The 27,672-nt window shown below is 48.3% G+C and overlaps 1 protein-coding gene across 3 annotated transcripts; it reads left to right on the forward strand.

The window, feature by feature from the left end:
* Window positions 1-462: 462 nt before the first annotated feature.
* On the forward strand, window positions 463-27,011 carry METTL14 (methyltransferase like 14). Of its 3 annotated transcripts, none has more exons than XM_027853647.1 (11): window positions 463-650; window positions 5,325-5,413; window positions 7,317-7,404; window positions 9,234-9,314; window positions 11,034-11,121; window positions 12,655-12,745; window positions 14,030-14,171; window positions 15,820-15,912; window positions 18,448-18,564; window positions 21,030-21,240; window positions 23,304-27,011. In XM_027853647.1, exons 1-11 carry the CDS (start codon window positions 585-587, stop codon window positions 23,615-23,617), a joined length of 1,380 nt encoding a protein of 459 aa, XP_027709448.1. In that variant the 5' UTR covers window positions 463-584; the 3' UTR covers window positions 23,618-27,011. The 3 variants fall into 3 exon arrangements, with proteins under 3 accessions (XP_027709448.1, XP_027709447.1, XP_027709449.1); XM_027853646.1 differs by lacking the exon at window positions 463-650 and adding an exon at window positions 1,631-3,746; XM_027853648.1 differs by lacking the exon at window positions 463-650 and adding an exon at window positions 3,755-4,149.
* The last annotated feature ends 661 nt before the right edge of the window (window positions 27,012-27,672 follow it).

Raw genomic sequence — 27,672 nt, forward strand, 5'->3', positions numbered from 1 at the left:
CCTAGGATGGGACAGAGGGGACAGGCTGGAGCCCCAGGACCGGACAGAGGGGACAAGACGGAGCCCTAGGATGGGACAGAGGGGACAGGCGAGAGCCCCAGGCTCGGACAGGACGGAGGGGACAAGAGAGAGCCCCAGGACGGACAGGACAGAGGGGACAGGTTGGAGCCCCAGGACCAGACAGGACAGAGGGGACAAGACAGAGTCCTAGGATGGGACAGAGGGGACAGGTTGGAGCCCCAGGACAGGACAGAGGGGACAGGACCAGAGCCGCGCTCCTGAGCGCGCCCCCGAGCGAAGTGGAGGGACGCGGAGAGGGAGGGGGAGGGCGTAGAGTCCTCGAGCTCCACGCTGCGGCCACGCCCCCCGACGAGTGACGTCACGCCACGCACGCCCCAACGCCGGCGCCGGCGAGGTCGTGGGGAGGAGGCGGGACTTCCTGGGTCGGAAGCGACGAACCCGGGAGCGTGGAGCGGAGCGGGTCGTTGGGACAGGTCCTCAGAAAGGACGCGGGCTGGGGGAGGAGGAAGCTGTGCGAGTCTCCCTCGCTGTCCTGGCCCTTTGCGAAAAGCGTCGGCGGGAACATGGACAGCCGCCTCCAAGAGATCCGCGAGCGGCAGAAGCTGCGCCGGCAACTCCTAGCCCAGCAGGTCAGTGCCGGGGCGGGGGCGCGAGGCTGTGCTGCCCGTACACGCGGCCGCCCCGCGCATGCCCGCTCCGCGCACGCCCGCCCCTTTCCTCCGCGCATGCCCGCCCCTTTCCTCCGCGCATGCCCGCCCCGCTCCCTCGGGCCCCGCCCCTCGGCGGGCTCGCGCTCGTGCCCGCGGACCCCCGGACACCCGGGACGCGCTTCTGTGCGTGGCGGGGCTGCCGCCTGCAGGAACCTGGGGCGTGTTGATGGAAGAGCTCGTGGGGGCGGGGGGCCGGGGTCCTCGCCCCGCCTAGAGGAGGGAACGGAGGCCCGGGGGAGCCAGGCTGGGCTGCGGGCGGCAGAGGAGCCCGCGCCGGGCCCGCCCGCCCCTGCACCGGCCCTCCTCCCACCGGGCCGGGCGGCCTGCCTCAGTCTCCCTCCGGAGCCGCGCCGGGCGCCCCGCCCCCGTCAGGAGGCTGCCATGGACCCCTGCGGGCAGAGCCCTTCGGTCCCTGACTCTCCAGCGCGTGCTCCTTAAAGCGTGTCGAGCGTCTTGCGTGTCCCGGGCTAGGTGTGAAGACGGTGTCCGGGACTCGTTCTTAGAACCCGGGGTCCCGGGGTGCCTCCCCCCTCCCCCCGCCCTGTCCGCGGGCATTCCTCCTTCCCTGGGCCGGATGCCCCCAGCCGTGTCCGTGCCCCCCCCCGGGGCATCCCTCCTGCCCTGACCCCCCTTACCATGGCCTGCCAAATGGACGGAAAGAGCGAGACCCCCGATTGCCTCCTGCCGTCTGCCCCCTCGCTCTGCTCTGGCGCCCTCGTGCCCGCTCGCTCTCCCTCCCGTCTCAGATCCCTTCTCCTTGGCAGTGCAGACCCCTCCATGGTCCCTTGATCCATCCCCTCCAGACCTCGGTGGCAGACTGTCCCCTCTTCTTCCTGGTCCTGTCTCCCATCTCTTTCTATCTGCTGGCTCTTCCTCGGTTTCTCCGAACCTATTCATTTAGTCCCTAAAAAAACCTCCCTGGATCTGACCATGCCACTAGCTCTCATCCTGTCAGTCTTCCATTTATGGCTAACCTCCTTGAGAAGGCCCCCCCATAGTCCACACCTCCTTTCCTCTCTCATTCTCTAAGTCTGCTGCAGTCTGGCTTCTGACCCTGTTCTGCTGAAACCACTGCCTCCAAAGTTACCAGTCCTTTCATCGCAAAATCTGATCGCCTTTGTACAGTTCTGGTAATCCTGGGCCTCTCCAGCATTAGGCACGACTGTCTGTCGCTTTGTTTTCTCTGGGTTTTTGTGACACTGTTCCCTTCCTGGTCTTCCCATCTCTGTGACGGCTCCTCAGCCTCAGTTGCTGATTCTTCGTCTGCTTCATACTCTGCAACCACAGGTGTCCTCCAGGACTCTATCCAGGGCCCTCTGGGATTTTTTTCTCTCTACTGCCTCCTTTGGTGATCTGGTCAGCTCCCCTGATGCGTTATCTCTGCAGGTGATCCTGTGATCTGTGTGTCTCTCCCTAGCGCCTCTGCTGAGCTGTGGTCAGCCACATTCAGCTGCCTGTTGGCCATCTCAAGTTGAGTGTTCCTTCTTCAGCTTCCTTCATCATGACGTATTGTCTTCTCCCATAAGACTGTAAGCTCCTTGAGGGCAGAGGCTATCTTTTCTACTCAGTATGTGTCCCTAGGGCTTAAGCACTGTGCCTGGCACATAGTAGTAGGTGCTTACGAAATGATCATTGACTGACATGTCCAAAAGAGAGCCTCTCCCCTTGTCCCTTCTGAAATTTCCTGTGCTTGTTGAGGGGACCTCCATCCTTGCAGTCAGGCTCCCAACCCCAAGGTTGGCATCTTCACACCTCACTCTCACCCCACATATGCATTCCATGCCAAAATCTGTCTGCCTCCATAACATTGCTTATGGACACGCACTTCTCTGCCCTCATGCAGCTGCAGCCCTGGCTCAGGTCTTCATCGCCTCTCACCAGGACGGTGGCGGGAGCCTTTTTGTGGGCTCTTCTCTGCCTGCTCCATGCTGTCTTCTTCCCTTCTGTTGCCAGGGGGATTTTTCTAAAGTGAAAGTCTGACCTCGTCACTCTGCTCAGTGAGCTCTGGAGATGCCCTGTTACCTTCAGGATCAAAGATAAATTTGTTTGGCATTTACATTCTTTATGACGTTCCCACTTTTCCAGTCTTCTCGCACCTTACTCCCCTCCACCATCTCTGTGGCATTGGCCTTGAACTCGCCACTCATAGCTTCTGTCTGTCTTTGTGCTGACCATCGCCTGTGCCTGTAACGCTTTTCCCCCCTCATCTCTGCCACCTCCTTTCCCTGGCCTCACCCCCGCAGAAAGCTTTTCCTGGCACCCTCGGCTGCCAATGACTTCCCCAGTTATATTGCCTGTGTCCCCTCAGAGATTTCAGACATCCCTGAATATTTACATATCATCTCACCGGTTAGAGCACACACTGTACGAGCCAGGGCTGTTTTTTGCCTTTCTTTGTACACCCAGCCCTTAGCACAGTGCCAGGCACATAGGGAACACTTATTAAATGATTGTTGACTTACAGACTAATAGCTAACATTGATTTCTCTGATCGTTCTCTGTCACTGGTTAAAGAGGATTTTAATTAATTAGTTATTTTAGTTGATCAAGAGATGCTGGTGACTAGAGTTGTCAGCTGCCTGGTGTTAGAATATACGATGATGTGGGGGGTAGAGCCAAGCGTGGAGGCAGGAGACCTAGTTCTCCTTTGTCTCTTTTGTCAGCCTTGATCCCTGTGACCCTGGCCAGGTCCCTCCCCTCCTCTGGGCTCCAGTGTTCTCCTCTGGTAAATGAGCGAGTTGATTTTGATGATGTCCAAGTGCCTGCCCAACTCCAGAGTCTGCGCTGCTGGGATTTGCTGTGCGGCCTCAGGAACCCATCAGCCAGCAGGCCAGACTGATAATTCAGGGATGACGTCTACGTTACAGCATCCTTACAATGTGCTCTCGCTCCTCGAGCTGACCATATCTTACATGGGACAGTTTCTCAATGGATGAGTTGCACAATTCGGTTTGCCGTTCAAGACACCATTCTTTATGGAAAGAGCCGCGAGATCAGGCCGATTGCCTTCCCGAGGTTTGTTTCGATGTGTGCCACCTCTGCTCTGGTTCAGAGTGCCGCCTCATGTTCTGTCCAGTCTCAGTTGGAAGCACCTCCGTCTCCGTGGCATCCATAGGCCTCTTGAATAGCACCATTTTTACATCGTCACTGGAAAGCGCCCTGCTGGGGAAAGCCCAGGGTGAAGAAGCTCTGGGGGCTTAGGGCTGGAAGGGACCCCAGAGGCATCTGGTTCAGGCTCTGCCTTTCTCAGGAGGGAGGCAGCAGGCCAGAGATGGGGTAGCTTGCCAAGATTCGAACCCGGCTCCCTGACTCCATATGTGGTCCTCTCTGCTACTTCGGGCTGCTGCATTTTCTGGACAGGATAGTCTCAGATCTCTTGGGATTTATACCCTAAGACATATCACCATTCTATATGTGTGTAGGTATTTGAATAATAACAAATACACAATGGAATTAAGAATTTATATTTACTGTCATTGTAAGCGCAGGCACGTCACCTGTCTTGTCCTGCCAGCCCCTAGAGCTGCCTGGTCCAGTGCCGTGGTCTCTCAGCCAGCAGAGCAGCCCAGGCCCTTGTTGTCATCTGCCCTAAGGTGCAGTTTTGTGGGCTGTCTTGCATCTGAGATTGCCCATAAATAGTGGCAAGAAGACATCTGTCTGCTGGCTGCCTTGACCCTTCGTGACTGTTACATCTGGGATGGTCCAGGAAGTCTTCCTGGAGGAGTGTCCCTCTCAGAATTAGGTAGACTGTTGTAGAGAAAAGGAAGTGGTGAGGCTCAGCTTTGAAAATGATGATGCCAGACCCAGAGTCCAGTGGGTTTTCACTGAGTTTTACGGCCTTCTTTGGGAAGGTGATCCCTTGATCATCCCAGATCCCCAAACTTCTCGACCTGGGACTGTTAGCAGAATCCCCATGTGTGCCAAATTTTTGACCAGTTGCCATATTTTCAAAGAAATACAGATAAAATGGAATTTTTCTAGAAAATCTTAGGTAGGATCAGAAAGAGCCATTCAGGGTTCCTAACATTTAAGGCTGGAAGGGGCAGTGGGGCTCATCTCACCTAACTCTTGAATACCTGTGCTGAGCAGGCGAAGTGACCCGCCCAGTGTCACGCAGGCAGTGAGGGAGTCAGCTGCAGAGCCAGGAGGCTTCTGGGACACTGCGCTCTGTCACAATTGGGACTTTTCTGGTGCAGAAGTTTGGATGAGACACCAGGCTTCTTTAAACCAGCTTTTTCGTTTTGTTGAAGATGGGGAAGGTAATAGACAAGATACTCCTGACTTTTCGCTTCGTGTGTAGTAGTTCTAATCCTGGTTTTAGTCATGGTATTTAAATAAAAAATTTGAACTCTCTATAAAGTCAACAGAGTTGGATATAAAATTGTTCTGAACTGAAGAAATATGTTCTCTTACATTGCCATGAATTATAGCCGGCCTCCCCTGTGAGAGTCCACAGGCTGGCTATTTTTAAAGTTACACATTTTCTATTATTTGTTGAAAAGTCTTTCCCCTTGTCAGCAAGGCTGAGGCTTTCAGCCACCACCTGCCATTGCCACCCACCTTAACACATCTTCTGTTTTTGCCTGTTCTCAGTTGGGAGCTGAGAGTGCGGACAGTATCGGTGCCGTGTTAAATAGCAAAGACGAGCAAAGGGAGATTGCTGAGACCAGAGAAACTTGCAGGTTAGTCCAAAAACTGATTTTCATCGTTTGCTTTAGTAAAGAGCATGTGGGAAAACCTTTCTATTTTGGTGAGCCAGGCATCTTTGGAGGGAATTTGTGCTCTCAGCCTGGTTTGCGGCGAGAGGCACTGAGCACAGTGCTCAGGCTCACCAGTGCCCTCCGCCCCAGGACAAACCTCTGGGGTGCTTGACTGGAAAGCGTTTGTTTCAGACTTAGCTGGACCCCAGGCAGCCACGTAAATGTAGCCGCTGCTGCTATCAACGTGCTGCTGGTTAGATGCTTCATTTTCTTTAATTAGAAAAAAAAAATCAACTTTTATTGATGTCTTTGTCATTCTGTCACCTACCTATATTCTGCACCATATCCCTCTACCTCCTGCTGGAGAGCCATCCCTTCTAATAAAGGTGCTTCGAGGTAAATCCTATTAACAGAGTTCCTAAGACTTCTCTTCCTTCTCTTGGTCTGTTCACTCCCCTAATCATGTCTGGGGGGCCCTTCCTGGGCTGACCCGCCTGCCGGCCTCTCTGTTTACATACTGGTTAGGCTTTTTGTGAGAATGATGTAAAAAAATACCAGTACCAGCCTCAGGTTAGAATCATAGTTAAAGAAAGCCTGATTAGGGATACTTCAGACTGAACCAGAGACATTAGGCTAAAGTACTGTTTTAATGTTATTCTGTAATCTGGAGCCTACAGAAGAATGGGGGGTGGGGCTCAGCACTCATTTCTCCTCCCTCTGCAGTCTTGATTTCCGCTTCATCACTCGGCTGAACCTGTTCTCCCCAAAGTTTTGCCGGTGAATTGATTTCTTCTGCCCTCTGTCCAAAGCCTGCTCACCTCTGGCACTTTGAGTTCCTAGTCCTTCTGAAGGCTCCTCACAGGCGCCCTCACCTTCCCGAGGCTCGTCTTGGTGCCTCGTCCTGATGCGTCCTCTCCAGTTGCCTTGTATTTATCTTGTGTATTTTTTTGTACCTGCTTATATGTGTCCACATGTCTCCCCTGATTGGAAGACTACGAGCTCGTGGAGGGCAGCGACTGTCGTGTTTGTCTTTGTGCCCAGAGCCTGGCACAGCCCTGGGCACTTAGCTAGGCTCTTACAAGGTGCTAGTTGATTGATTAATTACATCAAGTGAAGGCCAAGCTTGGCCTCTGAGGTTACCGTTTCTGAGCTTCTTGGCCTCTCCATTACCTGGGCAGCTTCAGTGCACGTTAATGGCCTTCGCTTGCTCTATGTTCCAGCCACGAGGCATCTCTTGCTCTTCCATCTCATCCTGACCTTTCCCACCCCTCTCTGTGCCCACATAGGCTAGGGGTCGTCTGTTGAGGGCACTGCCTCCTTTGAAGACAGAGGCTTTTTTTGTGCTTTTATTATTGAGTCCCTGGTGCCCAGTGCTTGGTTGGCACAGAGTAGACTTTTCCCAAGTGCCTATAGGACTTGCCCCCATCCCACCCTTCTCATCCTCTCTGTACTTGTCATATCCCCTCAGTACAATGTAAGCTTGTTGAAGGCAATGACCCTCCAGAGCCTGGCATAGTACCTAGGAGAGCACTTAACAAATGATAGCTTTTTTATTTGTTGAGTGAAGGACCTGCATCGGACCTTTTAGTACCTAGCACGATGTCTTGTATTTTGTTTTTATTTTGAAGTTTATTTTTTACATAATTTTTTTAAACTTTTTCCCGATTACATGTAAAGACAATTTTTAACATTCATTTTTTAAAAAATTTGAGCTCCAGATTTTCTCTTCCTCTCTTACCTCCCCCCAAGACAGTAAGCAGTTTGATTTATGTTATGCATGTGCAGTCAGTCCATGTATTTTAGACTCAATATTTTGTTGTTGTTGAAAAAGAGGGGGAAAAAACATCTCATTATGTCTGTAAAATGTTTAACTCTGAATTTCCAGGGCTTCTTATGACACGTCAGCTCCAAATGCAAAGCGCCGATATTTGGAGGAAGGGGAGGCAGATGAAGAGGACGTAGAAGAATATAAGGTAAGAAGACACCAAGGGGGCCTCGTGTTCACGGAGGAAATACTTAGTCGTGAATTTTCCTGGAATGAAAATGCTGTTCTGTGAGAGAGTGTCTGATCCTCGTCTGTGTGGAACTTAATGACTACAGTTTTGTAAAAATCATAAATGTTAACTTAGTGTATAGAGTAGCAAGTTCTTTCAGTCAGTCCCCAATACCAGGCTCTTACAGTGGGCCAGGCCCTGGGGTACACAGAAAGAAAAACAGCCCCCCCCCCCCGGAGCTCCCACTCCAATGGAGGAACAGCAGATAAACATCGATGTCCGTGCCACATACAACGTATTTACGAGTAAATTGGAGCTCGTCTCAGAGGGAAGACAAGGAAGGAGCCTTCCAGGCATGGGCGCGGGCAGTCAGTGAATGGAGAGGTATGTGCAGGGAATGGAGAAGGGCAGCAGGGTATGTAGAGGAGTAAAGTGCAAGCTGCCTAGAAAGGGACTGGGTAGGTCATCGAGGGCATTCAGAGCCGTCGAGGAGATTTTATGTTGGCTCCTGGAGGCAATAGGGAGCCGCGAGAGTTTATTGAATGAGGGAGAGACACGGTCAGGTCTGTTCTTGGGAAGCTCCCTCTGACAGCTCAGTGGAAGATGGGCTGGAGTGGGGAGAGACTGGAGGCAGGCAGGCCCACCACGGGCATCGTCCAGGCCTGAGGTGATGAGGGCCCGAACTAGGCCGTGACTGGATCTGCGAGGTGAGTGTGAGTGCAGAGACAAAGCTGACGCCTGGGTGGAGATCTGGGGAGGATGGTGTCGTCCCAGCAGTAACGGGGAAGTTCAGAAGAGGAGAGACTCTGGGAAAGATGACGAGTTCATCGTTGGACATTGTGAGTTTGAGGTGTCTTACATACATCTAGCAGGCCATTGGAGGTGGCAGATTGGACGTTGGAAGAAAAGTTAGGGCTGGGTAAGTTCAGCTGAGAATCATCTGCATAAAGCTGCTGATGACTGAATCTGTGGGAGCTGATGAGATCATCAAGAGAGCTAGTGTAGAAGGAGAAGAGCTAGTGTAGAAGGACAAGAGAGGGTCCCGGACAGAGCCTTGGGAAACACCCTGTAGCCAGCATGACCTGGCTGATGGCGCGCAGAGGGGACTGAGAAGGAGCGGTCAGGCGGGGAGGGCAGTGGCACAGCAGCCTGGAGAGGAGGGCAGTTAGCCCCGCCCCAGGAGTGGCAGCAACTCCCTGCTGGGGTTGTTGTGAGGGTGAAGTGCTTTGTAAACCTCAGAGCCAGCTAAGTGCTGGCCTTTATCATTCGTACTCAGTCCAGAGGACATGAGATGTCATCATCAAGTCTCCCTCACATACCTTGATGCTGGTTTTCGCAGTGGGTGGAGTTTTTAAACGTCATTGTACATGTGTGGCTGGTTGCATGAAGCAGCTTTTGATGGTTATGAATCTGACATTGAATTTATCAATTTCTCCTTTAGAGTAAAATTAGTATGTTACCGATGTAGAGGACAAGATCGGTGGCAGTCAGCTCTGTGATCAACAGAGACCCCCGGGGATGTCGAATTCCTTCCCTTTTCTTGTTTACTGTTCACTTCGTCTCATCATCAGTAATGTTCTCTAGCTTGTATTGTTAGCATCTTTATCGTTTCCTAGGTTATTTGTTCATCATTAACCATGACACGGTGATGATAAAACCAGGCCATAAGCTGACTGGCTGTCGTTGGGAAGTGGGCGGTGGAATGATGGATGGTGTGCTGTGGAAGGAGCTAAGAAAGGATCGCTCATTAAGGGGGTGGGCCCCTGCCGTAAGACGTGCTTTCACTCTCCTGGGTTTGTTTCCCAAAGGATGAAATAGAAATGCAGCAAGACGAAGAGAACCTGCCCTACGAGGAAGAGATCTACAAAGACTCCAGCACCTTCCTTAAGGTGAGAGTGGAAGCCCTCCAGGGGCTGGGCCCTTCACGCCCCTCTTGAAGCACCTCTGACGTGCAGCCTCCCTCGGCAGACAGAGAGGCCGGCTTCTGGCCTTCCTGGTCCAGGCGGCTCCCGCTGCTGGGGCGTCGTCTCATCTCTCACGTCTTTTCTGTGCTCTTTGCTGCTGCGCCAGCGCGTGCTGGTCTTGCTTACCGCCTCCCCTGGCTTCGGTCTCTCCTCCCTTGTGTCCTGGACCCCTTTGGCAGTCGGCTGGAGCCAGAATAGGGTTTCTAAAGGCGTAAAATCCACATACTGTGAATTACAAAGGCAACCAAGTAAACTGAAATAGTTATCAACATGGTTTTTTTGTTTGTTTTGTGAGGTAATCGGGGTTAGGTGACTTGCCCAGTCACACAACTAGTAAGTGTTATGTGTCTGAGGCCAGATTTGAACTCGGGTCTTCCTGAATCCAGGGCCGGTGCTCTATCCGCTGCACCGCCTAGCTGCCCCAGCATGCTTTTTTAAAAAAAAAAAGGTTGTGGCTCCCAGGTTAAGAACCCCTGCTCCCATCCATCTCTCCTGGCGTTGCCAGACTTGTTTTCCTTATTCGTAGATCTGATCATGTTACTCTTCTGTTGTAAACCAGGTAGCGACTCCCTATTGCCTTCTAAGTGAAGTCCAGACCCTTTCGCCTGGCATTCGAATGCCCTTCACAGTATTTTTCCTGCTTTTTTGGCCTCATCTCACACTGTGTTCTTCCACATGTGCTCTATGTATTCTTTAACAAAATGGTGCTCGCTTTTCCTTGGACCACATGGCTAGAGCTTGCCCACCTCCATTCCTTTGCTAGAGTGCCTCTTGATGCCTAAAATACTTTCCTTTTCCCCTAGCCTGTGATTCCCCTAGTAATTACATATATTCCTCTAGCCCTGGTAGCTGCCCAGATATCTGCTTTTAGAATCCTCTCTGTTCTTCTAGATGTCTTAGATGCCACCTCCTCCATGAAGCCTTCCCTGATGTTGCAGTCAGAAATGATCTTTTCCTGCCTTGGACCTTAGATAGCACTTTGGTACTCTTTATGCTTCTCTTCAACAATTTACCTCAGTCTGTGAAGTGATCACTATATATTGCTTTCTTTTCCGTAATCATCATTGTGTGGTTGCGTCCATATCAGTTTTGGCGTGTTAGGTGTCTGTTGTAAAGCAGAGGTGTCAGATTGGCTGAGGTCCTACCAGATGAAAGTGCAGTTGGAAATTGTGTAACAAAGTAAACAAAAGTGTATCATAACAAAAATAACGTTAATATGTGGCTTTCTAAGTCAGCATGCACCCATAAGGATCCATTTCTATTTGAGCCTGGCCTAGAGTACTACATGTGTCCTTCCTTCCTTACTCATTCACCAGTTCTGCGGTGGGCACCGTGTTTTGGCCACCTTGTAGCTCTTTTAGCACCCCATATACAGGGCTTCACTTTTGATTACTTTACACTTAGTGGCAGACTGACCCAAAAAGAAAAGTATTAAATTTAGATAAGGTATATACATACATATATATGGGATAGCTAGGTGGTGCAGTGGATAGAGTACTGGGCCTGGAGTCAGGAAGACCTGACTCCAGCCTTGGGCCCTTACTACTTGAGTGACCAGGGGCAAGTCACAGTTATGTATGGGTATATGTGATATAACTATGGGATTTACTATAATTACATATATTTTTATTTTCACATTTTTAGGGGACCCAGAGCTTAAATCCTCACAATGATTATTGCCAACACTTTGTTGACACAGGACACAGACCCCAGAATTTCATCAGAGATGTGGGTATGTCAGACTTGCCCAAACAAGGGCTAGCTCTTGATTATCTGCATTTGACTTGGCAACTTTTTGACTTACCTCTGGCAAAGTACTGTTTTAGTTCTCCCTGTCTTATTCATGAATGGTCAAGAAGTGCAAACTAATTTTAATGCAGACAGTTCTTACATTATGTAAATTCGCATTGTGCAAATTTGACTTTACAAAAAAGAATTCTGAAAGAAATCTGATTCGAAATAAACCACATATTTTAACTTTGTTGTACAGCGCTGTGCTCCAGCCCCTTGGCTTGGGTGCGCCAAGGCTTCCCAACCCCCCCCCCCCCCCAAAAAACCTCTGAAAAATCCTCTTTAAGTAAAAGTAGAAGAACAGCTGTGCAGAGAGGCTGCCACTGCTGACATGAACAGGTCAGGGGCTTGCCTTGAGATCCCCGGGGCTGAGATGGGGCCGTGACCCTGTGTGTCCAGCTCTGCACGTCTGCCTTCTTTCTGACTGTGCTTGGGTACTGGGTGTCTGCCCCTGGCCCCCGTGTGTTCTTCCTTGTGCTCTTCTCTGTCCCTGGCCCCTACTCGTCCTTGAACTGTGTCCTGGCCTCCTCCCTCCACGGGTTCATAGCCCTGTTCCTGCCTCCTCTCCCTCCCTTCTCCACACCCATGGGTAGATTCCCATTAAGTAAAAATTACATAGAGGTCTGTGGAACAGTCCACTTACATAAAGTGAGAACTGTCTGTAATAGTCTGGTCAGAATATAATTAAGTTGTGGTCCATCTGAGAATCAAATGCAATTTTTAAAAAATGATGAATGCTGTTCGACACTCAGTTTTGTGTATAATTGAGAGTCGCCTGTAATTCTTCCATTATTGATTAAAAGAATGTTTTTTTTTAAAATGTTCAAAAAGTTGGAATTTAAGCTTTAATTATGGAGTGTTTACATTTCATAAACTTAAGAAAGATTAGAAATAGCTTTTTTCTTTTTTGTATATTTTATAGAATTCAGTAAAATACATGTTTCTCATAGATAAATATTTTTTAAAATGGTACCACTTGTAATTCTACATGCACTCTCGTAGTATGTGTTTGCAAATGGACTCTTGGCTGTAGTGAATAAGTTTTTTAAATAACTTTTACTCACAGAGAGTGTGTGAAGCTCTACTGTCTTTATTTAAATTGGTACCACCAAACCTGTCCTGAAGCCTCTTGGGAGATGCTCAGGCTCAGCACAGCCCCAAAATCTTTGGAGTGGAGAATAAACAAGGACTTGGGGGCTAGAGTGATGAATTGTGGCTACCCACTCTAGACATAGTGGGGGCTGTCTAGTAACCCTTTGTCTCTTGGTTTTGTAGACCCTTATTAAAAACTCAGTGTGAAAAATAGCTGTGAGGGTTTGGTGTAAAGGAAATTGGGTCCTCCTCCCCAGTATGGTGCCAGGCACATAGTAGGTGTTCAATTAATACTTATTGATTGATTTAGGGAAGTCTCATAATTTAGTTTCACTGAATTAAACCTCACTTGTGTTGCTAACGTCAATATTTTACCGTTCAGGTTTAGCAGATAGATTTGAAGAGTATCCTAAGCTGAGGGAGCTTATCAGACTGAAGGACGAGCTGATCTCCAAGTCAAACACTCCTCCCATGTAAGTGCGTTCACGGCCATCATCAGCACCGCTTTCATCCTCTGGAAAGCCATGTTGTTTAGCAGTTCAGGAAACTGCTGTCTTTCGGCAGCTATCTAAGATGAATGCAGCCTGGTTTGTTTCCTTTGGAGAAATAGGTTGTAGTGAAACTCCCTAGGGCTGAGCACGTCACAAGCTCTTCATGAAAACTTCTTGGTTGATTATCAAGCTTTTTGTATATCCCAATACTGCTTTTAGAAAACAGAGAGGCTATGGAGAGGCACAAAACTCCCAGGCGGTGGAAGTAATTTACTCTGTGTGTGTGTGTGTGTGTGTGTGTGTGTGTGTGTGTGTGTGTTTATAACACATTTCCTATACTAAGAATAAGAAACTGTCTGGTATTGGAAATTTCCTAAATGAGATTTTTGTTTCGGTTAAGTCACAGAGATTCACTCTTCTTGAGCACAATGCTGTACTTTGCAAAAATAGTATTCTTGTAATTGTTGTAGTGATTTTGTGTGACGTTAAGACATCTTCATCCTAATCTGATATTGTTGTAAAAGAGATTTACGAATTTAATGCAGGGTTTGACCAGGTTTCTTTGAATGCTAAGATTTTATTTCATAATTAGGCTTTATGAGTAGTCTTAGAAATTAGCTTTCATCTAAAGCCTGTAATACTTTTTAGTAGATGAATAGAGAAGATAGTTAAAGTTCATTTTTATTATCACGAAGCTCTTCCCTGGTCCATAGACTGGAGGAAATGAGGCCTGCCATTTTTATAACCTTGAAAAACAAAAGGTGGAATTCTTAAAATTTAAGTGACATTTACTCACTGAGTTCACACTTAACAGATGGACCAGTGGACTTGGTAAACTGAGAGATACATCAGCAGAGCTTAGAGCTTTCTAGGACTACACAATTTTTTGTATTTTTTCCCTTGACTTTGATAGACGGCAGGCAGCGTCACCATGCTGCTGGAGGAGGCAGAGAAGAAGCCCTGGGGAGTCGGGGCACGTGGGGACAGGATGACATGGCATTCAGCACTGTGGTCTCTGCCATGGGTGGACTGATGGAAATGTTAATGACCTACAGATAACACAATCCATGCTCACAAGAGCAGTTTTGCTTGTGTGTTTGAATGTATGTTTTGAACTAAGAGAAAACTTTAAGAAAGCATTTGTTGATTACCTCACGTAAGCTCTGGGAATAGCATTCAACCTGGATTGTTTTACAATCTTGTTTTTTTGTGGTAAGTGGGATGCTTACAACGGTCCCGACCGTTGGTTGTGCTTTAATCCACTAGGTATTTACAGGCAGATTTAGATGCTTTTGACATCAGAGAGCTAAAGTCCAAATTCGATGTGATTCTTCTGGAACCTCCTTTGGAAGAGTATTACCGAGAAACTGGGATCACTGCTAATGAAAAATGCTGGACCTGGGATGACGTAAGTGTTCCTTGTTTTTTGTGGTGAATTGGTTATTTTTAAAATATGATCTTAAACAATTCAAACTTGAATAGAAAGTGTCTTTGTGTATGTGTTCCCATCTTCCATGAACACGTGTGCTTGCAGCATGCTGTGGCTGAGGTTAAAACCCTAGCTGGCCATGTTATTTTGGGCCTGGTTACAGGGAAAAGCGGAGAAGTGAGTGGGCCAGAAAGTCCTCCGAAGGCAGGTGCAGATGCTTCCTGGAGCTCAGAGGGGCCCTGGGTTCTGAAAGCCTAGGCCCGAGCAGCCCTGGTTCTAGCAGCTCCACCCAAGCTGAGAAGGTTTCACGAATGGCCCAGTAATGGGTAGTCAGCGAAGTTTGGCGAAGCTGACCCAGGTGATAGCATACTAAGCATAGAAGAGTTGTGCGTTGTTTTAGTGGTACCTGCAGTGACCCCACAGTGATGAAATCACAGCTCCTTGAAGTGGGTCAGAAAAGCCACAGAGTTCACTGAAAGCTCCTCTCTGCCCGCCGTCTGAGTAAGCAGCCAGCTGGCACGGTTGTATCCTCAGCAGAATACCAGGATGGTGGTGCTGAGGGCGGCCCCCAAGTACCTCCCTCCGGCGCAGCAGGCAGCAGGGCTGCTGGGAATGCAGCTACCAAGGGCAAAGCAGAGGTCCTCCTCCTCTGGAGGAACTTCCGCTGCCGTGGGGAGCGAAAGGTCCGGCTGCAGCAAAGGTCTGTAGAGGAGGTAGCAAGGGAAAGGAGATCGCCTGTATGAGGCGGCACCTAGTTCCTAGTTCCTAGTCCAGGTCACCGGAGCTCTTGAACTATGAAGATCGTGACGAAAGGTGAGGAATGCATTAAAAAATGGTTTTACTCTGTTGTCGTATCCCAGCCTGCCCAGAGTTACGTGTTGAAGAATTACTCTGATCCTGTGACGGATATTGATGTGGTACTGACATGGGGCATTGCACGTGTTTCAGGGAAAGATGTTTGTGTGTGTGTGTGTCTGCATATGAGTATGTGTGTGTCTGTGCGTGTGTGTGTGTGCATTTCAGATGCTAAAGGGAGACCTTGTCCTCTTTTGAGCATTCCTGTTTATTTTATATAGACTTGGTGAATGCCTCTTTGGAAATGGAAAAAAGAAATGAGAAAGCTCTATGTTGCTGTATTGTTGTTTAGCTGCCTGATAAACCTGGTGATCCTGAACAGCTTCTTGAACTTCTTGGGGTCTTTGTCAGCTTGTCTGTAAAATCAGAGTTTTGTGCACAAGGATTGCTGAGATCCTTTCTAGTCCTCGTTACTGACCTGCATTTTTTTTTTTAAATTTTTAGGCAGTTGGGGTTAAGTGACGTGCGCAGGGTCACACAGCTAGTAAGTGTCAAGTGTTTGGTCTGAGGCCGGATTTGAACTCAGGTCCTCCTGACTCCAGGGCTATTGCTCTATCCGCTGCCCCCTACTGACCTGCATTCTTAAAACCTTCATTAGAGTCTTCTTATTTTGGGAGAGCCAGCAATCGAATGAGGAAATAGGAATTTTTGCTATAAACCCTTTACTTAAGGAGACAGGAATGTATAGATTGAGATCCAGAAGAATATCAATTGTGATTTCAGAATATGTAGTAAGCTATACTTTTGTGCAATATTATTTTATGTTCCTTAGATTATGAAGCTAGAAATTGAGGAGCTTTCCGGACTACGGTCATTTGTCTTTTTGTGGTGTGGCTCTGGGGAGGGCCTGGACCTTGGCAGAGTGGTAAGAAACTTTTGTTTTTTAAAATCCTTAAGAAAAAATGAAACAAATATGCTCGCATAAGAAGTTGTGGAAGAATCTGTTTAACCTCATGTTGTTGAGCCCATGTTCTGCATGATAGTTTGAATGTGGTCCTTGGTCCCTTTAAGAAGCCAGGTGGTATGAATAATGAAGAAGGGGGTGAGTGAGGAGATAGCCAGGCCGAAGGGGTGCGCAGGGCGTTAGAGCAGTAGAGACCCCACAGTGAGGACCCATGGAACCCAGTGAAGTAGGAAAGGGTGGGGAGGGAGAAGAGCTCCAGGGATTGGATGGCGAGCGAGACACACCCCCCCCCCCACCCCCCCCCCACGCAGAGATGGTGAGCGAGACACACATACACAGAGACACACACACACTCTCTCTCTGTCTCTCTCTCTCTCCCTCTCTACCTCCCCCCTCCTCTTCTGTAGTATTTAATACTTAGGAGCCAGGAGGTATGGAAGGCTGTAAAAACTGAATAAGAGGGCTGGGAAAAGAAACAAAGATTTGAGAAACAGGTCGGGGCAAGTGCTGATGGGGTGCTTTCTACATAGACAGTTTGTAAGTACGCTCAGCTGCTTGGGGCAGTGGGTAGAGCGCTCTTTCTCTGGGCTCTGAACATTTTCTCTGGCCGTTCCTCATGTCTGGAACCTGCCCTTCCTCTGCTTTGACTGCTGACCTCCCTAGCTTCCTAAGCCCCAACTAAAATCCCGCCTTTGACAGGAAGCCTTCTCAGACCCTCTTCATTTTAGCGCATTCCCTCTCTTCGTTATTTTCTATTGTTCTTGCAGATAGCTTGTCTGGATGTGTATGTTTGCTTGTCTCCCCATTAGAGTGAAAGGGCATCGAGGGCAGGAATCGTCCCAACACCCCTCCAGCGTAGGCCACGATCCCATTCGCTGTTTTGGCTACTGTCTTTCATGAGGCGTTTTATAGCTTCTCCTTTTGGCAGCGTATTTCGTGTTGCGTGTGCGGTACATTAAAACCCCTGGTCTTGTTCAGATGAGCTGCTCTCTGGCCACGCCTCCCTGCACTTCTCCTTGTGGAGCTGATTTTCTGAAGCCAGTGTCAACCCATGTTCAATTTCACTTCACTAGATTCAACCCCGCGTTTTGGTCAGTCAGTGTTTGTTCGTGGTTGGCAGTCGTACACCAGCTAAGCACAGGTTATTGCAGTGATCTTTGGACCCTTCGGCGCAAGTTGCCGTGAACTGCCGATAGCTTTCTTTGGGTGTGGCCAGGGGCATGCTGGAGGCTGGTTTTTCATTTTCATTTTTCAGTGTGGGCGTTTACACCTCAGAAACTGGCAGACGTTCAGATCGAGGCTCGATTTATTTTTTGTTGTCATTGCCTGTCTAGACTGAAGAAAGTGATGGTCAGAATGGGAATAATGCAGATTACGTCTTTCCCCTTAGAGAGCCAAGTGTTGACCCTTTACCGGCATGCCCATGGCCCATTCAGCTCTTGTGAAGTCTTTTCTGCTTGTCACCCGGACACGTTTGCTTTGTGATCTCCACTTCTCTTTCTGGGTGGTCACCAACTGTCCGTGTCATGCAAAATCCTAGAATTTTTTCTAGGAGCGAAGACAAAGCCAGCGGCCTCTAGACCACTGGCTCGGCTCTCTGCCTTTCTTGGACTCCAGGACATCGGCCCTTCTCTCATCCTGGGGTTCCTTATCACTGGGCTCATCATCCATTGCTTCTTTTGGGGCCTTAGGATGTAGTTAGATCCTGGTGAACCTGTCAGGGTCAACAGGTTACTTTTTATTATCTCCCAAATGACCTTGGGTATTGACTCCCTATTAGCCAATATTATTCTGTCCTTTCCCGTTCCAAGATGATTCTCCGTAGGAAACAATCACAACAAAGTTGAGCATTTCTGTTTTCCCTTTGTTGTGTAGACAGACAGCAGTAGGAAGGAGCTTGTAAAGCCCATGTAGTGGTCCTGTCTCTGTTTTTATTCAGCTTGTCCTCAGTAGGGTGGTTGGGTGTTTTTTTGTTTGTTTTTCCTTTTTTTAATTCGTTTGTGGTCCTTAGCTCGCTTTACTAGTTTCTGCAGATTTGGGGCATTAGCAGCTGTCATTATTCATACTCTATTCTTTTATGCTGCAAATACCTCAGTATTTTTATTTGATTGTGGTAGTTAGAAGAAGAAGTGTTTTAGAACTTGCATTTCAACATTTTTAAGTTTCATTAACATATTTAGCGTTGTTGCGGAGCACAGTGACTACATTCCAGGGACATGAGAGGTGAAGGTCTGTTCTGTGATGTGTTTTCTCGTGTCGTTGGTGATAAGGATCGTCCTTGGTTTGGGGATGTCTGGACCATTTCGAGGCCACATTTACACCAGTGTGTTCCATTTCTGCTTTTCCTCCTCAGAAGGACTTTCTCCCTTTCAATACGTGCTAGAACAATTGCCACACCAGTTTGAAATTTTACTCCCTCACTCAGAAAAGAGTCAGTTATTGTTTGTGCTTAATTTTTAAAAATCCTAACGGCTGTCTTTTCCCCTTTCTTTTAAGTGTTTACGCAAATGGGGTTACAGAAGATGCGAAGATATTTGCTGGATTAAAACCAACAAAAACAATCCCGGGAAGACGAAGACTTTGGATCCAAAGGCCGTCTTCCAGAGGACGAAGGTACAGCTTTTTCCTGGCTTCCTTTGTACTCCTTCAGATTGCTGATGATCTTGAAGTGAGGACAAGTAATTTTAGGGAAATAAGGACGTTCTTTCTGGTTTTTAGCACATAAATTGAATTAGAAATATTTAGGTATATTTTTATTTTAGTAGTTAAGAATTATGTAAATTTTCCCTCGAACTTAGTTTGATAAAACCTCACAACCTGTTAGGCTTTGATCCAGCTCCTTCGTGGTTTTTTAAAATACTCAAAGGGTTATTGTGAGCGTGGGTAGGAGGTTGCAGTGCTTTGATGCTCATATTCCTTTGTAAAAATGAGGAGATTGGTTTAGATCAAGGGTGGGGAACCCAAGGCCTCGAGGCCACATGTGCCCTGTAGGTCCTCAAGTGCAGCCCTCCGACTGAATCCAAACTTCACAGAGCAAATCCCCGTATTAAAAGGATCTGGACTCAGTCAAAAGGCTGTACCCCAGGACCTAGAAGGCCCCGTGTGGCCTCAAGGCTGAGGGTTCCCCGCCACTGGGTTGGATGATCCCTAATGTCCCATCCATCCGCAAAGCCTCATTTGAAGTGGTAGTATTATAATTTGTTGTCTCCTAGAGAAAGCTGCTTTTGTGGGTGAGGCCTGCCTTTGACTTGGTTCAAGGGTTTTTTTTTTCTTTTCTTTACAAAAAATTTAGTAGGTACTCATGACTATAGAACCCATTCAAAACATACTTTAATCATGGACATTTTAAAAAACAATGTACTAATAAAAAAAGATAGGAACCAGTATTCCTTTTTTATAGTCACTGAGGCACAAACTGAAGGAAATGACTTGCTGGCAGTTCCAGCCCTCCAAAGATTCCTGCCCCTGACCCCTGACCTCCTTTTCTCCTCCCAGGATAACCCTCTTACCATTCAGACCACCAGGGGTGCAAAGCCCTTGACTGGGCAAGCCTTGGGACCCAGTGGAGGAGCGGTAGCTGCAAGAGCCTTCTCAGCTTGGGCCCTTGGCCGTAGTCCATCCTCTTCTTTGGGAGCTTGACCCGTTGATCATTTCCTTCTCACTCTTCATTCTTTCTTTGTCTTCTGGCTCCTTCCTGCTGCCTTTGAATATATTCAAGTTCTCCTTGTCCTTAAATCTAAGCTTGACCTGTTATCCCCCTTAAGCTGTGAACGTATACAGAAGTATATGTATACATGCATACACATGCTGTCTTCACATGTGTCTGTGCGTGTTGTGGCATTTAGAAAGCTAGAGATACGTAATTATGTATATGTGTCTTTTTTCATTGATAAACTCTCAGGCTATTTTTTCACCATTGATTCTCTATGGAAATTGCTCCCCCAGAAGTTAACCAGTGAACTCTTAATTGATACATCACAAGGTATTTTCTTACTTTTCTTGACCTTGACTTTTGGGTCACATTTGACCTTGTTGCCCTCGTCCTCTTCCCTGGGTCGTTGAGTTTCCTTTCCCTTGTCTTCTATGGCTCTACTGTCTCTGAGTCTCTTTCTCTTGGTCTGACTATTCTTCACACCCGTTACTGGGTCTTTACCCTCTCTTCACCCCTCAGGTGTCATTGTCATGTAAAACACTTTCCTTGACTGAGCCTACAGTTATTTGCCTGGTGGCCATTTTACCTCCTTCCACCATTTCCTATGTCCAGTTGTTTGCCAAGATTTAGTCATGCTCTCTCCTCACACTTGCATGTCCCTTCTCTGGGGCCTCCACCCATAGATAATCTCCTCCTTGCCTCTTGCCAGAGTCCCCTGGTGCTTTCAATCTCAGCCCTCTGACACAGCTGCCATACGGCTTTCTGAGCCAAAGACTGAGCAATCCACATCATCCCTAGTCAAACGGGGGTCTTAGGGACTGAGATCACAAGCAGGTTTTTTGTTGTTTGTTTTGTTTTAATTTTACTAGAAAGCACTTGCAAAAGTTGAAGGAACTAAAAAAAATGAAGTTTCTTCTATGAAGAAATCTTAAGTTCTTCACCCTTTCATCGAAGGCCTTTCCCACTCAGTCTCGCTGCATCCTACCTTTCCAGGCTCGTTTACCATTTCGTATTTCTGTCAAACTGTGACATTAGCTGTCACCCTCTCACCTGTGTTTATGCATGCCATCTCCAGTACCTGGACTCCACTCTTTCTTAGCGTTGCCTTTCAGAATCATCTTCCATCAGGGCTCATCTCAAGTGCCCCCTCTCCCATGCAGCCTTCTCTGCTGGTTAGTGCCCTGCCCTCCCTCTCCTCCCCCACCTGGCATACTTGCTGTAGGCTTTGTTCCGTGAAAGCCCATCTTTGGTTCGGCTCAGTCTGTAGCCTGAGAAGTTCTGGCTCATTTTCTCACCCTGACAGTTCCCGTGGCTTTTATCATCCTAAAGACTGTGGGAAGTTGGAAGGTTCTAGAATATTTACCCCGGAGCTCTGAAAAATCCAGGCAGCTGCCTGCAGGAAATGTTATTTACTTGTCTTGTGCAGGAGCATTGTCTGATGGGCATCAAAGGCACTGTTCGGCGTAGCACAGATGGTGACTTTATTCATGCCAACGTGGACATTGACTTAATTATCACAGAAGAGCCTGAAATCGGAAACATAGAAAAACCGGTAGAGATTTTTCATATCATTGAGCATTTTTGCCTTGGTAGAAGACGTCTTCACCTTTTTGGAAGGGACAGTACAATCCGACCAGGTAAGACTTCAGTTTAAAAACAAAACAACTTTTAAAACTCAAAATACTGATATATTTAAATGAATAATTAACCTTTTACATCATAGAATAAAATAACATACAGAGTAAAATTTCCATGATACAATGGGAATGATATAATCTTGTGGAAAACTTGGAGTAGTTTGGTAGCTGTCTCCACAAACAACAAAAAAATCATGTAATTTCTCATTTTAATTCTGATTAGAAGTATTAAGCCAAATTTGCTTTGCATTTGGATGCGTACTGTGTATCTAAATTTCTAAATGTTCACGTTCACAAAAGGCCCTTTAACGTTTGAACTGGTGACCAGTTGAAAGCCTAAAATCATTTCAGGTTAAGATGATTATTCTGGTGAGAATTGGCCAAATTGTAATACAGAGCCGTTGTTTAAAGGTGTATTGCTTCTTAGAGAGGAAAGTACGATGACTTGGAGTTCTTATTTTGCATTTCTTTTGTAATCGAATGATAAGAGTGTTGTGAGAACATGACATTAGATAGAACAAAGGGAAGGGAGTTCACATAAGAAATAAGTGTGTGGGGGGAATCATTCATATTTCATAGCTGGAAGAAGCTGAGATCACCAAGAATGTTTGTTTTTCTTTCTTTTAATTACATTAGAAGGCAAAATAAAGTGGTTGAGTGTTGTCCCTGAGGACTGGGGATTGTGAATGAGCTGTGATGCCCACCCAGCACGCATGTGCAGTGGTTCTCAGGCTGTGGGGGACGACCCTGCCGGCTGGCTGTCTGTCAGAAGTTCAGGGGAGCAACTGTGGTCAGGCTGTGGCAAATAATCCTGGAGGTGGCATTGCTGCAGCCGGGATCGGGCGTCGAGCTTTCCATTGGGAAAGCGTAGGGGGAAAGCAGCTGAAAAGTAGAACCGAACCCTTTTTACAAGGGTGTTTTTAGGAAAGCATTGTGTGATCTCCACCATAGTTGTAGACCAGAGCACCATTTCAGACTTTGTGGAGGTTTTTTCCACATTCCAAAGGCTTAGCTCTTTAAAAATAAATTAAACAGAATCAGATAGTTTGAACTTTTTTGACTTAAAAATGATTTCCCGTCTTCTAGGCCATGTGTGTACATGTGTTTATGTTGTGTGGATACAGTAGCTTTGAGATGTTTGGCTTCTGCCTGAGGATCCCACCACAAGTTGTATTAAAGTACTGTGGGTGGTTTTGCTTTTTCATCAGACTTTCTCAAAGGACAAATGAACATTTTTCCCAGCAGTTTAGGGCACAGAAGTTTATTACCGGATTGCTGATAGAAACGATCCCTCCTTGTGACCTCTCGTGGCCATTTCTACAAAATTCCTTGGCTGCTTTGGTGGGGATCCAAGGACATGGATGGGCCTAATGCACCACCCCACAAGTGGGGCCCGGGGGCCCCGCATTCCCACCCCGCCGCTCTAGTCCTTCTGGTCAGTCAGCCAGCCTTGAAGTGCTTGCAGTGTGCTGGGCACTTCTGTAAATGCGGGGCATGCAAAGAAGGGAGCGTGTCGTCTCCTGGGGTGGGGCAGTGTGTGAAGAACGAGGCATGTGTGGGGGGGTGTCCTTACGGCGAGGCACAGCCTGCAGCTCATCCACCTTTGTTCTCTTGGACACCCCGCTTCTGCAGCAGTCTCCTCCTCCCACAGGGCTCAACTCATCACCGAGGTGTTCCTACACACCAGCTAGGCCCCTCCAATACACAGCTGGTCCCTCTTTGTGTTGTCAGATTAACAGGTGGCTTCCATCTCTCAATCTGTCCTTGTCTTGAGGTAACTCATGCAGGAGTAGACCGTGGTGGACGTAGTGGCTGTGTGCATCTAGGAGACAGCCAGGGCCATCCAGGAGTCACAGCCTGGCCAGGGAGACGAGATGGATGAGGGGAGCGTGTAAAGCCCAAGCTAGGAGACCGTGTATGAGAAGCGCCCCCCAGAGCCCCGGGCTTTAAGGGCTGGGGGAGCACCGGGGCTCCAGGGCCTCGGGCAGTGCCCTGAACCTGGGGAGGTGCCGGGGGAGGGAGCTGAGCCAATGTTGATGACTCTTTATTTCTGTCTCTTCTAGGCTGGCTTACCGTGGGACCCAATCTTACCAATAGCAACTTCAATGCAGAAACTTATGCTTCCTACTTCAGCATTCCCAATTCCCCTCTGACGGGATGCACAGAAGAGATTGAGAGACTGCGGCCAAAGTCACCCCCTCCAAAATCAAAATCCGATCGAGGAGGTGGCGCCCCGAGGGGGGGCGGCAGGGGGGGCACTTCTGCCGGCCGCGGAGAGAGAGGCCGGGAAAGAAACCGGTCCACCTTCCGAGGAGAGAGGGGCGGCTTTCGAGGGGGCCGCGGAGGGGCCCACCGAGGGGGCTTCCCCCCGCGCTAGCGCTGTTGCAGGCATGGCCCCTTTGGTTCCTCCTCCTCCTGGGTCTGTGCTGGGGACCCGTGTTAGGAACCAAAGCCGGTTGACTCCTCGCACTCAGAAACCATTGACTACCTCCTGTGGACTGCCACACGTGGCAGGCTTTGTCTGGTTTGTGTTGAGAAGGTGACCGTGCCATTGGTCGTGTGCGTGTGACTGAGCAGAGGGAGAAAACAAGTACCTTAGCCCAGACGAAATTAGTCTAGTATGTTCTAAATCAGCCAGGCCCTTTGCTCCATTTTCATAGCCCAGGAAAGCCTTCCAAGCCACACTGTCGCTAGTGCCCGGATGAGGGCTCAGCCCGCTCGCTCTCCATTTCCGCGGTCACGTTCTTAGCAGGCCTGAGACGACCTGTCTTGGCATTGATGCAGTAGAATGGGAGACCTGCTTCTCATTTGTTCCTGTTTTCTTGCTGTCCAGCTCTAACAGCAGAATAATGGTTACGACTTTCTGTAGTACACTTTTTATTGTTTCAGAGTCACCCGGTAGTTAGGCAGAGTCTGGCTCCAGCAGGCCTAGGAGGCAGAAGTGTGACAGGAATACTTTTGTGTGTACCGGTGACTCCTTGTCTTCCTTAGAGGCGTGATGGTAAAAGGCCAGATCTCAGCTGGGCTTCCAGCAGCTGCTGTAGGTTCTAGTTTAAAAGAGTGAGGAAAGCTGCAAAAGCGGGCCGCAGGGTTGGGGGGATTATCGGCTGCCTCCTTCACACATCCCTGAAAATGGAAAGCAGCATTGGTCCTTAAGTTTGTTACAAAGAATTTAAGGAGAGATGGGTATTCGTTCTAAAAACTGTTCTGCCCACAACTTCTGGACAGAACTCTGATTCCGCTTACTGCGTTTTGTTTCTATTTTTATGAGAGACTGATTTGGTAAATCATTTATGTGACACTTTATACAACCTCGTTCTCTTCTGTAACTCATTTCAAAAGAACTTGCTGACTTTGGCGTAGTGAAAATGATTGCATTGTTAATTTTGATAAATACCATTTTATAACATTTTGAGTAGGGTTTTTTTTTTTTTTGAATGAAAGGTGATCATTAGATGCACATCTTAAGATACATTTGAGGAGTCTGCTTGGTCTGCTGCACTGGTCTTATTTCTGGATGAAACCCTGGAAGGCTGAGAGTAAGAGCCTGTTTAGATGTCACTGACCCCTCAGGCAGACTGAGAAAATTCATGGAGATGTGGGTGTTGCGTACCACACTCTGTTGAATCCTTTTTGTCTTGTTTCTGTCTGTAGTTTTTACTGAAGTGGCACGTCAGCATCCTTCTCTCGGATCTGCTAGGAGTAAAGTTCCTTTTCATAAAGGCACACCCTGAGTGTAGGAGGTTGGGAAAAGCTTAGTCTCCTGAGCTCCTCGCCGGCTCGGTGGCAGAGGCAGCTAAGGAGGAGTGATGCATATCCCGAGAGGACGTGCTGCCTCTTTGGTGGACCATGCCTGGCCATGGCTGAGGGGAGAATCAAACCTGGCCTTCGGAAGTGGGTGTCTGGACTAGACCAATGAGGGAGGCAGGTGCAGCCTGGACCACAGCTGTGTGCGGCCTCCTTGTCACTGGACAGGATCCAGCCGTCTCTCAGGAACACAGCTCTTCCTTCTTCCCGTGTTCATCTCTGATGGGCATTGCTTTGGGAAGCGACTTCCACCTGCCCTCAGCCAGTAACTCCCAGGACCTTAAGGCAAGCCCCTGATGGAGGATTTGGCTGATTGAATCTTTTCCATAGGCTCCATGAAATTCCCTAATTAGAGAGATGTGCATAACTTATTTGGGGACATGTATTATTTAACATGGGTTTCTTCAATCTTGTGAAGCCTCCAAGACTAGGTTTTGAATGAGAGTTTGCAAGCCCCTATGTTTTGAGTAAATTCCCAGCTCAATACAAACCAATCTCATAAATAACGTCTTTAAATGAATTCTTAACAATGACCCTAAAGATAGACATGTGGCGCCGCTAATGGGAAGCTGGGTCACAACTCCATCGCTGCGGGGTTCTTTGGGGCTGACTTGAGTGATGAAAGATTACGGCTGCCGACTCCAGACCAGGACGAGAGGAGGAGCTGGGCCTCTGACTGACGTCATTGACCGTGCGAATTGGAAGGTCACCCAGGCCGATGTGTGCATGAACGAGGACCCGACGAGATCCTCGTGTTGTGGGGCAGCCCGTCCCACGTGGGAGCGCTGCCCTAACTTAGGGGCTTTTTCTGTGCATTTTGCACAAATGTGCTTCCACTTCTGCCCTGTGACTGGCTCTGCCTTCAGCGGCTGAGCAGACGAGTCCAGTGATCCCCCAAAGGGTTAATCCCCTCCGCTTCAGGAAGGACCCCATAGCCCTGTTCTGAGGAGTCTGCTTGGTCTGCTGCACTGGTCTTATTTCTGGATGAAACCCTGGAAGGCTGAGAGTAAGAGCCTGTTTAGATGTCACTGACCCCTCAGGCAGACTGAGAAAATTCATGGAGACGTGGGTGTTGCGTACCACACTCTGTTGAATCCTTTTTGTCTTGTTTCTGTCTGTAGTTTTTACTGAAGTGGCACGTCAGCATACTTCTCTCAGATCTGCTAGGAGTAAAGTTCCTTTTCATAAAGGCACACCCTGAGTGTAGGAGGTTGGGAAAAGCTTAGTCTCCTGAGCTCCTCGCCGGCCTTCCCCTCTCCCAGGACCAGCTCCCAGGTGCAGTCTCAGCTCTTCACTCCCTCACCCCACGCATCCCCTTTTCAGATCTTGCCATCTCCCCTCCAGCTCACTACTCACTGGCCAGCGCCCCGCCTTGAGGCCTTCATCGCCTCCCACCCAGACAATTTCAAGAGCCTCCTCACTGGTCTTCTGCCTCAAGCTTCTCCCCATTTCAGTCCGTGCTTAGGTATAGGTGTGGTGGCACCATTCCCATTCTCAGTAAACTGGTGGTTCCTTATTGCCTTTAGGATCCAATGTAAACTCCCCTGCTGGGCATTTAAAATGCTTCATAACCAGACCCCCGCCTATCTCCCCAGGATTACGTGTTACTCCCTGGACCACACTCTGTGCCTCACCAAGCTTACATAATTGCTTACGGCCCTTGGAATATTCTTCAGCCAGGTCTGCACAGAATGAGTGCCCAGAATAGGGCTTGTTCAGTGCTGTGAGGGACCGGACTGAATTCGCCAGTTTAGGTTGCTGGCTTCCAGTTTTTAGCACAAATTACTGGCACACACCTGCCCTTCATCGTGGTTATTGTGGATATGGCTTGAAATGCTATCTTTGCTGGTTGGAATGGGTACTCTGCGGGGAAGTCAGTTTAGATGCCGAAGGCGCTCTCATAGTGGGCGAGGGGGATTGTCAGAAGCAATAAACCCTTGCCAATCAATAAATTGCTTCATCAATCTCGATGTTTTGGAAGTTTTTCGTTCCACATTTACAGATTTCTTCCAGGTCCTTCATTAATCTCCTGTAAGGGCTGCCATCTTGCTGTTCCATGATGCATTGTGTCTAGCTGGGATGGGGATGGAGGGAGGGAGGAGGAGAGGGGAGAAAAGGAAAGGGAAGCTGTAGCCCCCTTCCCACCTATCGCTCTCAACACAGCGAACAAACAGTAGTCCGAGTGCTTCTGGAGAGGGCTGCCCCTCGACTGTCCTGTGGACCAGCTCAGTCCTGGGCCTGCAGACACCATTCCCTTCTGTGCTGTCTTTCCCTAGTAGAAGGGAAACCCCTGAGAAGAGGGACGATCTTGGCACTTTGGGTCTATCCCTAGTGCTGAGCACTACCTGGCTCCTTACAAGTGCTTAAGAAATGCTTTTTCTTTCAGCTTCCGCCCTTTTCTTCCTTCACCTTTAGTACTCTGTCTTGTAGGATGTTTAATCTCTAGCAATTCTGGAGGAGGGAGAACTTGGGTGTTCTCTGGAGGGAAATAAGGAATGGGTTGGAGAGATTTGGAATTCCTACCTCTCAGGATGTAATTTTTATGAGGAAGTTTGCCTTTGCACCTGTTTTGTTAATAGGAGTATTACTCTGTCTTAAATGGAATATCTTGTCTTACTACCAAGC

Source organism: Vombatus ursinus, unplaced genomic scaffold (genome assembly GCF_900497805.2).
Source record: "Vombatus ursinus unplaced genomic scaffold, bare-nosed wombat genome assembly UNPS02010193.1, whole genome shotgun sequence".
Lineage (NCBI taxonomy): Eukaryota > Metazoa > Chordata > Mammalia > Diprotodontia > Vombatidae > Vombatus > Vombatus ursinus.

Bases quoted from the DNA above. Each gene is read 5' to 3' on its own strand.
- METTL14 (XM_027853646.1), top strand. From the start codon at position 3,660: ATGGATGAGTTGCACAATTCGGTTTGCCGTTCAAGACACCATTCTTTA. The intron at 11,122-12,654 runs GTATGTCAGACT...TTTACCGTTCAG, and splicing joins GAATTTCATCAGAGATGTGG to GTTTAGCAGATAGATTTGAA. The intron at 18,565-21,029 runs GTACAGCTTTTT...TGTCTTGTGCAG, and splicing joins CCGTCTTCCAGAGGACGAAG to GAGCATTGTCTGATGGGCAT.